Source organism: Salminus brasiliensis, chromosome 3 (assembly GCF_030463535.1).
Source record: "Salminus brasiliensis chromosome 3, fSalBra1.hap2, whole genome shotgun sequence".
In the NCBI taxonomy this organism is placed as follows: domain Eukaryota; kingdom Metazoa; phylum Chordata; class Actinopteri; order Characiformes; family Bryconidae; genus Salminus; species Salminus brasiliensis.
The window spans coordinates 7,015,113-7,028,262 of NC_132880.1; the positions used below are offsets into that span (position 1 = coordinate 7,015,113).

Below are 13,150 nucleotides of genomic sequence, written 5' to 3' on the forward strand. Positions count from 1 at the left end.
GTCTTCACAGTCTTGGCAGGACCATCCCTGTGTGCTAAGTGGTGCTGACGTTACGGGGCTGATGGCCGTCGGTAGGGCGCTTTTCAGCTCTCCCTGCAGACTACAGACTCTGGGTCAGGTAACACTACTGTGGCAAAAAGAGATTGCCTCTGTGGACTGACCGCCAATCAGCATTCAGTTACCCGATGACCTGAGGAGAGGTCAATATGGAGTATAGCAGATTGATGACATGCATAGAGCATCGAACCAAAATGAGCACAAAACAAGCATGCATAATCCTATACTTTCTTTCTCTCTCTCTGTCTCTCGCTCATGCTATCTCTCCTCGTCCCCCTCCTCCTCCTCCTTCTTGTTGCATTCATCCTGCATCTCTCCATTAATCCCTGGTGATAGGTTTTTGGAATGTTGATGCTGAAACTGTAATGCTGAAATGCTATGGCATATTGAATGCTCTGACCTCAAATATAACAAAAATGCACAATGTAAAAATGCTTATATAAGGGATAAATTGTTGATTTACAGTATTTTTATATAGAGGCTTCATATGAAAATGAAATAAAAAAGGCGAAATGCACCCTTATGCAGTTGTTATTGTGAACGCACACAGAAACACTGTACGTGTTTAAAGCGATGAAAGTTCCACAATGTCCTTTAACTAGTCAAGGCCTATGACTGTTGAAAACACCGGCCTGCTGCATTTGCGGCCTTATCGGAGGCATCCTTCACCACAGCCTGGACATTGTGCGCTCCTTCCACCTGGCCGCCCTGTCCCTGGCCTGCCTTGGCATCAGCAGCTGCACTCTGTCTATCTGCTTGACCTGCAGGCTGGCCAGCAATCTTATTTTATAGGGAAGAAATTCCACAATGTCCTTTAACTTACCAAGGCCAATGACTGTAGAAAACATGGACAGCGCTTCGTCTCTCAACAGTGAAGCAATCGCAGGTCTAGCGCCTCTGTTGGTTGGCTGGTTGCAGTATGATGTGTAGCTCCGCCGAACCCCATAAGTTTCAATGGCAAAACAGCCCCACCCATTTCCATCTGATTTTTCTCCTCTGCCTTTCCATCTCCAGTGGCTAAGTCCTGTGCTAATATTGGCCCATTTTTCATTATCCTTACAGAATTCAGTGTTTAAACCCTTAATCTACTATATCTTAAGAAAGCGAGGTCACACTTAGGAATGAAGTGATTGGCAGCCTTGGCTGGAATAGACCCTCTGCATTACGTGGAGTAGCTGAGTTGTTGTCGAGCTCCCAGGTAACTGGCTAGTTAATTGTACTGTTATCTGTCAGTTGGGGTTGTGTTGTTGGCTGCATTAACAGACACTCTGTACACTCTGAGTTCTTTGCCATTTTTACAGCAAGTCTGATGTTCACATAAGATGGCCAATCTGATTTAATTAATTGTTAGCCATCTAGCTAACGGTAATGTATTTGGACATGCTTGATGTTGTGGTATATGGCCAGCACTCTTACCAAATGTATGTTCTTGCCCCCTGCCTCTGGTCTCTACTTGACAGACTATGGTTGCAAATTTGACAACACTGTGGACAGTTTTGGCTTCTTTTATATAGAACAGAAGGGAAAGAGAACCAAGGCATCCATCTTTTGTACAGTCATTGACCAAGGCCAGGGCCTCTTACCCTCTACTTAGTGATCATGATTGACTACAGCTGGTAGCTTTTCTGTGCTTGCATATAAAAGGGGCTTGTTTGACAGCATTCACTGGATTGACCAACACACATGCAATGGAAATAGGAGCTCAGTGCTGATCTAAGAAGGAGGTTTGTAGATTTTAGCCATTCCTAAACAACTGCAGATTAAAAAATCATCAGTTCAGACATAATTGTGTAAGTATATGTAGCCACTTTGCCAAAGTCTGGAAGAAGACCCAAACTGTCACCCCCAGCTGAGAGGAAATTGGCTTATCAGGAACCAAGAACCACCAAGGCACAGGACTGTCATGAACTGGATGACCAGTGAGCTTAAGCACCAGTCACTGTCACTGTCAAGCTTTACATTGCTGTGGACTTCAAGTTCAACTACAATTTGCAGCTGACCTCATGGACAAAAAAAAGCCTTCTGGAGGAAAGGGTTTATGGTCTTAAATGAGTAAAAGTGAGGCATTCAACCCAAACACTGTATTAACTGTTAAACATGGTGGTGGTGGTGATATCAGCTACATGCTCTGGGGCTATTTTGTTGCCAGTCGAACTGGTAGATTGCACAAAGTGGATAGAATAATGAAGAAAGAGGATTACCATAGAATCCAACAATTGGATGTTTCAAAATGATACAGACCCCAAACACACATTACATTTGGTAATGGAATGGATAAACCAGGCTGATATTGAGCTTTTAGAATGGCATTTCCTGTCAGATTCTCTGACATCAAATATGTGGCCTATGCTTAAAGACAGGGTCCGTGCCAGGAAACCAATAAATGCAATTCCAAGAAGAGTGGTCCAATATCCAACCAGATATGCAGCTTCTGCCAGAAGCTTGTTGATGACCACTAAAAGCATCTGGTACAACTTGCTAGGGGGCACTTAACTAAATATTAACTTTATTAACAGTGACAGGACCTTCCAGACAACTGTTGTTATACTACACTCAATTGAGGCACGTTTACTGCACTCAGGTGATCTCCATTTCACTGAATGTGAGACTACTAGGTTCTAAATGCTTGAAACTGTTGGCAAAATTTTTGCAATCACTAATTTTACAGTCAAACTTTAAAAATCCTTACTTTGTAGAGTTTCAAGTTTTTTAATTAGACATTTGTTTGTACATTTTTGTGGGGAAAAAAAAAAAAAAAAAAAAAAAATATATATATATATATATATATATATATATATATATATATATATATATATATATATATATATATATATATACCATGACTCCATTTCTAAAAGCAATAAAAGGGGGTGTTTTTTTTAGGCACTCTCTGTTGTCCATTCATTGGGCCAGAGAAAGAGAAAGGTTCAAAACTATTATTAATACACTAATACAGAGTATTGACCCTCTTGATTTAAATTATTCATATGGTTCATACCACGGTCAGTTCCAACCACTCAAACTGATTGTTTGCAAAGCGCTGTAGTAGAGTGGTTATAATCATATGGCAAGAGTAAAAAACAGCTACTTTTACACATTTACTTTGTTCTTCACTTTGTAGAAGTCATATATAACTTATTGAACGTGAACGATACGAACATTAATAAACAAACACACATCTCACGCCAGACTGCTTAACTCAGCTTCATATCAGCTCTGTGGAGTTTCTCACTGATGTGCGTGTTTACGACTGAAGGACCACGGCAGCAAAAAGTGCCACTGCTGACTAGATTCTACTGTCATTCCTTGTCAGCATGTTACGTGCCACCATGCAGCACTGTCCATTGGTACATACAGTATAATCCCACTCCGGTCATTGTGCACTTGCCAGTCTGCCTGACCTTCACTGGTGCCTCTAAGGCTACATTAGGTCTGACACTAATGGCTAAGAGGGTCAATACTTACATTTACGTTGAGTCATTTGCTGGATGCTCTTATCCAGAGTGTCTTACAAAAGCATGTAAACAGTAGAAGGCAAAGTAATAACTGGTAGGTGGAGCATCTGAAGGGATTTCAAGCATTAAAGGATAAGAGCTTTGGAGTAATGCTTCAGAAGATCCAGTTTTGAGTTCTTAAAGAACCTCAATGGATGGTTCTCTTAAGAATTATTGCTGTAAAACCAGTTAAATATGTCTTCATTCTTCATCTCAGTTAGAAACCACCCTCTGGGTCCTGTACTGTACTGAGAATGGTCCTTTGACTTGTTACAACAGTTGCACTAAATAGAGCTAACTACTGTTTTTCATCACAGAGAAGAACCATGTAGGCATTGAAATGATGATCCATGTCCTATAAAGAACCATTGTCTTACTGAAGAACCCTTGGAAGTTTGGGAGTGCAACAGTGGACATTATAACAGAGATATTTAGCCTTGCAGGCATAGTTATATCTTAGAAGAAGGCATGTTAGTAGGCATGCAGAAATCAAACATTTACATTGTTGAACTGGGCTGTAGTTCTGATTCATGGTTTGGAGGATGTTTAAGAATGAGGTCTTTGAGGCCTGCAAAGCATGAGTTTTAGTATTGATCCTTGCTGCCACAGGAAGCCAGCAGAGTGCTTTCAGACTCGCAGAAGACAACTTCATAGGTTATGGACCAGACAAGATGCAGCACTTGTAGAGGTGTGATAGCATGTGGAAGAAGGCCAGCTAGTATCATCCTTGGGGAACTTTTAGGGGTTCTTTAGTTGGAAACTGTGAATGAATCTCTGAGAAACTTTTCAACTTGAAGAACCTTTAAAGTTCCCCAGGTAATTTATACTTTTAAGAGTTTTTAATACTTTCTAGAGTTGAGTTACAGTAATTAGATTTTGGTTAGTCCTCAATTGTATAAATGTGTTATAGTTTATGTGTGCCAATTAGTGAATATATTGTAATACATAATTAATATATTATTAAAAATTTGATTTCTCATGCCTTTTAAATGCATTTAAATAAATGCATTTATATAAATGAGCTGGGAACTGTGCACACACACCAAGCATAGGTGTACTAAGAAACTACTTATGAACTGAACATGGACAAGAAACACTTGGAAACAATGACGATAAGGCTGGGCTACAAACTAGACAAAAATTAAGGCAACCACAAGTGTGGAGAATGGACAGAGCTGGAGACCAGTGCAAACACAAACCTCAGAAACAAGGGCAAGGCTGGGCTGGACATTACATCATGTGTACAAAATGCTGGGCATTTCAGCTGACCTCAATTAAGAATTAAGAATGCCAAATGAAAAGATCTAAGTGACCTTGAGTCTGGGTACGCAGTTGTTCAAGTCAACCTCTGTCTGATAAGAGCTCTGAAAAGAATGCAATCTGGCTTAAATCCTGTAAAAAAAAAAGAAAAGAAAAAAAAAAGCAACTGCCTGGGATGCTAACCTACACAAGACACCCTGTCGGTTTAATTGTGCTTCACATCTGTGACCACTGTGCTACATTTTATATACCCTGTAAGTGAATTTTTCTGCCCTCTCTAGAATAGGCTAGCAGTACTGAGGCAGCCGCAGTCTGAATTTGTGCTGTACAGTCACTGTAAAACTGCAATATACAAAATAAAAGTGCAACTTGGCTGTTTTGATCTTAAACTGTCTGAGTTTAAGCTAAAACTGGAATCAAATACAAAACATAAACAACCATATGCAACCACTAGCTTGACTAATGACAAATCTCACTGAGAAATTGCATCATCATAGCAGATACTGTTGCTATTTTTTTTTTATGAAGAATATTTTTTACATTGCTGTGTACTTCCAAGCGCAGTTATCACACTTAATAATTCTCAGCGTACAAAATATAATAAATGAGAAAGTAACTTTCTACACCACAGGACTGAATACAGCTGTTAAGGAGTTTAACTGTAGAACTAAAACGACATTAATCATTACATTTATTATTTAATTTAGCCTTGATCCTGCTACAGTGACTTTTATTTTGAAATATTAATAAATTGTAAACTTGTGTATTTGCATCAAATGAGTCTGAAAATGTAAAATATGATATATGTATACACACAATATTTTATCATTCAATCCTTAATAAAATGACAATAATAGGTCATATTAAAAATACTATTAATAGATATAAATAAACAATAATAAATAACAATATTTAGTTAAAATAATTGTATATCATTAGTCATTTATATAAAAATGACAATAAATAAAAAATACCTACATATAAATAATTGTATTATTTAATAGACAATAAATAATAGATATTAGTTTAGTTAAAGAGGAGGGATCAGAGGGTTTGGCTCTACAACACTAACAAAATTTCCCTTGTCTTAGACATTATCAATATGAATATATTACTTCAGATTTCACTGCAAACATAGAAGATTGTTGTATGAAACTTTGATAACTGATCATTTATACAGATAAAAGTAGGCTCAAATGTAATTTCCTGATTGGTGAAATATCATAATTGGATCAGTCGTCCTACATTAATGTATTTTTGCACTAAAAGATGATTATTTGGAGGGTTTGACTGTGAAATGTTTTATTAGTATTTAAATTTAACTTGATTCTTGAAATTAGATTATGCAAAAATGCAAAAATGCAAAATTAATATGCATTAATGTTTTATTACACACAAAAATGTGAGCAGAACTCTAAAAATAATGAGTTTAAAAATATGTTTAATTAACAAATCAGTCTACTGCTGAACCTTTACAGTTATAAGCTTCAGGAAATGAAACCCTGCTGTGTGATATTGGTGGATTTCGGCGTGGCCAACTTTACTCCAGTGTTCACCCAAGGGCCAAATCGCCTCCTCCTCTCCAGTAGGGGGCGGTAGAGCCCGTCAACCCAAACATCGCGACACTCTGCCCATACCTCTCGAGGAACCAGACCACGTTTCCTTTCCGTGGTTCTAGACAACATGGCAAACTCGAAGAAGTCGGATGAGGACCCGAAACAGGTCGCTGGCTCCACCGGAGTCTCCGCCGCGCTCTCCCCGGCTTCTGCCGGCTTGTTGCCGACGTTTGCGGACGCGTGCGCGCTGGTGCAGGCGCCCTACTCGTGTTTGGTCAGGGACACACACCGCAGGCATGTCGTCCTGCCGCCGATGTACATGAAGAAGAAGAGGACGGGCATTCAGGAGGAGCTGAATGCAGAACTTCTGAAGTATTCTAGCAGGTGGGTTGAAGTTTGGCTGCATTAAGGTTTCATGCTTTTCCGTTCCACCTTAAATGGGGCAGCTGCACCACTCAGGGTGTGTGTGTGTACTCACTGCCCCTAGTTCACTAGTGCATACTAGTGCATAGTGTGTCATTAAGGTGAACCAATCCAAGACAGCTCATGGAAGACATGACAGCAGCCATATATCTGGAAGGAGGCTGAAGTTCAGTGATCAGTTCCACCTTAAATGGAGCAGCTGCACCACTCAGGGTGTGTGTGTACTCACTGCCCCATGTTCACTAGTGCATAGTGTGTCATTAAGGTGAACGAATCCAAGACAGCTCATGGAAGACATGACAGCAGCCATATATCTGGAAGGAGGCTGAAGTTCAGTGATCAGTTCCACCTTAAATGGGGCAGCTGCACCACTCAGGGTGTGTGTGTACTCACTGCCCCATGTTCACTAGTGCATAGTGTGTCATTTAGGTGAACCAATCCAAGACAGCTCATGGAAGACATGACAGCAGCCACATATCTGGAAGAAGGCTGAAGTTCAGTGATCAGTTCCACCTTAAATAGGGCAGCTGCATCACTCAGGGTGTGTGTGTACTCACTGCCCCATGTTCACTAGTGCATAGTGTGTCATTTAGGTTGAACCAATCCAAGACAGCTCATGGAAGACATGACAGCAGCCACATATCTGGAAGAAGGCTGAAGTTCAGTGATCAGTTCCACCTTAAATAGGGCAGCTGCACCACTCAGGGTGTGTGTGTACTCACTGCCCCTAGTTCACTAGTGCATAGTGTGTCATTTAGGTGAACCAATCCAAGACAGCTCATGGAAGACATGACAGCAGCCACATATCTGGAAGAAGGCTGAAGTTCAGTGATCAGTTCCACCTTAAATAGGGCAGCTGCATCACTCATGGTGTGTGTGTACTCACTGCCCCATGTTCACTAGTGCATAGTGTGTCATTTAGGTGAACCAATCCAAGACAGCTCATGGAAGACATGACAGCAGCCACATATCTGGAAGAAGGCTGAAGTTCAGTGATCAGTTCCACCTTAAATAGGGCAGCTGCACCACTCAGGGTGTGTGTGTACTCACTGCCCCTAGTTCACTAGTGCATAGTGTGTCATTTAGGTGAACCAATCCAAGACAGCTCATGGAAGACATGACAGCAGCCATATATCTGGAAGGAGGCTGAAGTTCAGTGATCAGTTCCACCTTAAATGGGGCAGCTGCACCACTCAGGGTGTGTGTGTACTCACTGCCCCTAGTTCACTAGTGCATAGTGTGTCATTTAGGTGAACCAATCCAAGACAGCTCATGGAAGACATGACAGCAGCCATATATCTGGAAGGAGGCTGAAGTTCAGTGATCAGTTCCACCTTAAATGGGGCAGCTGCACCACTCAGGGTGTGTGTGTACTCACTGCCCCTAGTTCACTAGTGCATAGTGTGTCATTTAGGTGAACCAATCCAAGACAGCTCATGGAAGACATGACAGCAGCCATATATCTGGAAGGAGGCTGAAGTTCAGTGATCAGTTCCACCTTAAATGGGGCAGCTGCACCACTCAGGGTGTGTGTGTACTCACTGCCCCTAGTTCACTAGTGCATACTAGTGCATAGTGTGTCATTAAGGTGAACCAATCCAAGACAGCTCATGGAAGACATGACAGCAGCCATATATCTGGAAGGAGGCTGAAGTTCAGTGATCAGTTCCACCTTAAATGGAGCAGCTGCACCATTTAAGGTGGAACTGATCACTGAACTTCCACTGCCCCATATGTATGATAGTAAGTCAGGCTGTGCTTGTTTACCAAGGGTAGCTCAGGTGTGCCACCAGGTTGGTCATTTTCTTTCTCGTGAACATCTGTCTCAGTATTAGTAAGCGGTAGAGAAATCACCAGGCTGGCCATGTCTATTATTAACAAGACCAGGTGAATCTGTGACTGTTGCTGATGTTCAGCAACATCTGGATAAGATGTCTGACTCCCTCTCTTCTCAGTTTGAAAGGTGTGCCCTTGGCGTATGACAACATCAAAATCATAGGACAACATGGGGACATATTCGACGACCAAGGCTTCGTTCATCTGAACGTCGAGGCCTCGTTTGTGGTCTTCAAACCAAAGAAAGGAGAAACGCTTGTGGTAACTATGATTAACTCAGGTTATCTGTCAACAATCAGTTTTGGTTCCTGTAAAGGTGCCACCTGCAATACTGAACAGCTAAGAACTATGGATTACATGTACTGATGTATAATCAGTCATTAGTCTGTATGTTTACATGCACACAGTAGTCAGACCAAGTAGTTAGTCCCACCTTGAATAATGTTTAATCAAGTTTCCAGCCTTTTACTTCTGTTTAAATATATAATCCTCTGACAAAACATTCAGCTTTAGGGATGATTTTGTCTCCGCAGAAGAACTTGCAACTTTATTGGTATCTAAACCCCTTCATTGCGATGCACTACATCCCAAAAAGATGCGAAAAGCTGTCAGTGGATGGGTCTAAATGTTTACATGTCCAAATCTGTCTCAAATAGCCCTGCCAGTATCGGCATGTGCTTCCTTCGTATTTCCTCCCTGTAGCTGCCAGCATCAAATTTAAAACCCTAAGCTAGACTACGAGCTATAAATGGACCAGCCTTTCCATTCTTGATGGCAATGGTCAAACCATGATCTGTACAAAGCATGAAGTATGAAGCTGTACGTCTCAAGAGGAAGTTCTGGCGCCGCAGTGGTGGAACAAACCTCCCTGGGTATCCAAATAGAAGAGTCTGCTGTCTTCTATTTGTGTCAACTTAGGACCACCTTGCGATTGCACTTGACATTCAGGCGTGGTGTAGTGTAGTGTAGTGAAGTGTGTGTACTGTGGCTATTGAGTGCTGTCGTTCTATAAACTATGAATGCATAAGTTCTGAACCATGATTCTATACTGACAGGTCTCTTTGGGTAGCATGGATATTTTCTCAGTGGACAACTAGGCACGTCAGCCTTGATTAGACTATCTGCTAAATGCCATGCATAGACGCTCAGCTAAATGCTTTTCACACTTCTCTTGGTAATGGTGGGGAAGAAAGCAGAAAGGAGACTATGACTTGTACAGTGATTACTGTTAAACTATCGTTAGCCTTGTATTGTCTTTCATGGCTCCTCACTTGTTGCTTCCTGCACAAGAACATGCCACACATCCGGTAAACACTAAATGCCAGTCGCCATCCTTCTGTTGTCAAAAACAGTAAAGTGATAAGCCTGCCAATTTGCGAAACCTGTGCGCAATAGGGGAAAGCTCTCAGACATGCCCAGAATTGGTCCTCAGCCATACAGGCTAAGTGTGAAAATCCCCTAAGACCTTAGTCAGACCATGATGATCCAACTATGGCTGTTAAAATGATTGAAGACTACTTAGACAGATCAGTGTTGGCCAGACGACTAATGTTGAACAATTAACTAACTAACACATCATTAATTCTTTTTATTATTCAGCCTTTTCTGAAATTTGTCATGTATGTCTTTTAGGGAGTGATAAACAAAATGGCAGTGGGCCACGTGGGCTGCCTGGTGCACGGCTGCTTCAACGCCTGCGTAATGAAGCCAGGTCAGTTGACCCCGGAGCAGTGGAGAGACTCTGGTCTGAAGGTGGGAGACCATCTGGAGTTTGAAGTGTTTCAGCTGGATGCTGATGTGGCTGGTGTCCTTTTGATCAGGGGAAGACTGGAGAAATCAAGGTATGATGATAAGCTTTTAAAGAATCTTTGTTGATGTATGTGTGATAATAATTGTACTACTCTTATGTAATAATAATATAATCATTAAATGCTTTTAAATTTGTAATATTAAAGTTATGTGTAAATGAGTCATTCAAATAAAATGGTATTTCACACAATTCTCCTTTTATCCCAAATGCCAAGACATGAATTTAGTTAGGCAAAGGTATATAGCATAGCTAGAACACGCATAGCAGCCATCTCGAAGCTTATGTTGTGCCCGTATGTCCGTCCCTTCCATTTTTATTAGGGATGTCATGATCCAATCAAACATCTTAATGCGGAGCATTGGCTGATACCGGTCCTATCCAGTTCTTGTGTTTCTATAAATGGTACGGTCATAGATCTATAGTTTTTGGTTGATTACTGATGTGAAAGAACTAGTTTATAGTGTTTATGGTGTCCAAAGGACACCGGGGGGTGAAAACAAAGGATCGGAACTGGGACTGACGTAACATAGCTGATACCCAATTCACTGAAATATATCTGACCCCGGTTCCTGTCCACTGGATAGGGTCGGGACATCCCTAATTTGTACAGTTAACTACATGTCTGATCTAGTATTGGAATGCTTACATGGTTGGTTGCCAGTTAACCTTAACCCTTTTCAGACATGCACAGTAACCCGGCAGAGCTGTGTGTGTGAACCCCTATTTGAGTCCGAGTAACGTCTGAGTAAGCTCATGTGTGTGCAGAAGAGGTTGTTTTCTGAACAATTCACAGTGGGTCATACTGTGCCCTGTTTTACGCACTACACAGGTGCCACCCCTTGCCCTAACATAACGTAGTGAGAGCATCTGAAGCAGAAAATCGCCAGCCGTATGTTAGATGTGTGAGAGGGTAACTGCGGAAAATGTCCAGACCTGATTCTCTGGACGTTTTCCAGAGTTCGTATGTATATTTTGATATGTGAATTCTGTCGGCTGTGTCTGCCAGCTTTAAATGTTATTTTGTTTGGCTGTATTTCCAGAGTACATGAGCTTGTTGCGTCGGTCAGCAGTACAGAAATGGTGGAACAGAGCAACATAGCTGAAGAAGCAGCTGCTGATGAAGCAGAGAGTACCAGTCCCTTGAAGCCCAAAAAGAAAAAGAAGAAAAAGAGCAAAGAAATGGACACCGAGACAATCGAGGACCTCAGCAGCCAGACGGTTGAGGCAGAGACCCTTGATGTTAACAGCAACGGAATAGAGGTAGACCCTAATTCCGACAGCCATACTCAAGAGAAGAAGAAAAAGAAGAAGAAGAAAGATAAAAGGCAAGAGGCAGAAGAAGAGCTGCCTTCACCCACTGACCTCCCAAACAGCGACTCCAGTGGATATTTAAGCGACAAGGGCAAACGGAAGAGGAAAGCACAGGGCGATGATGGTCTTCATGACGACTCCGACATGCCCGCAGTAAAAAAGAAGAAGAAGAAGATCCAGTGATTTTTATGCTTTTGTACTGTGACTTTCCCCCAATTCTGTTTGAATGTGCCTCAGTGTGCCACGATGGTCTGGAATGTATGCAATTAATATAAAGGTGAAATAAAAGGATAAATCACTTGGTAATGCATAGTACCACCTTTTCACCAATAGAGGTCAGTATAAAGTTATTGAATGTCCGTGTGGATTTTTCATGGCCAAGTGTGCCCGGCTTCAAAACTTTTCAAATGAGGTTTTTAAGCTAGTAGTTTTAAACAGTCTTGAAAGTTACTTAAAAGTTACTGCAGTGTCTCGATTTAAGCCTAAATTAGAAATATAAATAAACTGTAACACCATCTGTAACATCCAGTCTCAAACACACTACTGAACTAATCCTTAGAGCAACAACTAGGATGGATCATTAAAAAAATTTCAATAAATTATATATATATATTATATTATGCGTACCTGCCCGAGAAGGAGTTCCCGGGCTGCATTGACTTTTCCAAGCCAGCGCACGCTTGCCTTCGTTTCAGTGCCAGCATTACATGTAGAAGGTATAAAGTGTCTAATTTTACATGCACAGGAAACATAAAGGCCCGTTCCAAACCTCAGAAAAAGATTTCTGACTAGAGAAAGAGAAGAGTGTGGTGGGCGGGGGGGGGGAGTCACAAGGAAAAACCGCGTTATTGGCAGGTGTTCAGTCTGTTCCCTGCTGTGTCCTCTGAAGAAATATTCCCACCTCTGCACACTAGCTGTGGGGCTATATGGGCTCCGTCCTGCAGGTGCTGCATTGATGTGGACACATTAAGAAAGCTGCTGATTAGCAATGTATGTGTGGAAGACTTGTTAACTTAACATTAGGGGTGCATAATATGGCCAAAAAGACATATTGGAATATTTTAAGAACCTGGCAGGACAGTATTCTGTTCTTCCAAGGTTTGCTTGTAGCAGTAAAACAGTAGTTGACAACGGTGTGTGTATGTGTATATATATATATATATATATATATATATATATATATATATATATGTGTATATATATATATATATATACATGTATACATACATATATATGCGCAGTGGTTCATTCAATAGGCCTTAATTAATGGTACTGAGGCCTATTTGAGGCCTTTTTTGGCATGGCATAGCCTAGCAAAGTCTAACCTAGCATGGCACAGCATTTCATTGTAACACCAAGACAAATTTTAGAAATTCTTCTCAATGCTTACCACGTGGTGTTGC

At 41.2% G+C, this 13,150-nt stretch overlaps 1 protein-coding gene across 1 annotated transcript; it reads left to right on the top strand.

Annotated features, from left to right (window-relative positions):
• The first annotated feature begins 6,463 nt into the window (after positions 1 to 6,463).
• On the top strand, positions 6,464 to 12,046 carry polr1f (RNA polymerase I subunit F). The gene is made up of 4 exons (XM_072674606.1): positions 6,464 to 6,751; positions 8,746 to 8,887; positions 10,259 to 10,467; positions 11,477 to 12,046. The coding sequence occupies exons 1-4, from the start codon at positions 6,495 to 6,497 to the stop codon at positions 11,928 to 11,930; spliced, it is 1,062 nt and encodes a 353-aa protein (XP_072530707.1). The 5' UTR covers positions 6,464 to 6,494; the 3' UTR covers positions 11,931 to 12,046.
• Positions 12,047 to 13,150: the final 1,104 nt, after the last annotated feature.

Coding starts and splice junctions, on each gene's coding strand:
- polr1f (XM_072674606.1), top strand. CDS start 6,495: ATGGCAAACTCGAAGAAGTCGGATGAGGACCCGAAACAGGTCGCTGGC. Junction 6,752..8,745: donor CTTCTGAAGTATTCTAGCAG/GTGGGTTGAAGT, acceptor CTCTCTTCTCAG/TTTGAAAGGTGTGCCCTTGG. Junction 10,468..11,476: donor GGAAGACTGGAGAAATCAAG/GTATGATGATAA, acceptor CTGTATTTCCAG/AGTACATGAGCTTGTTGCGT.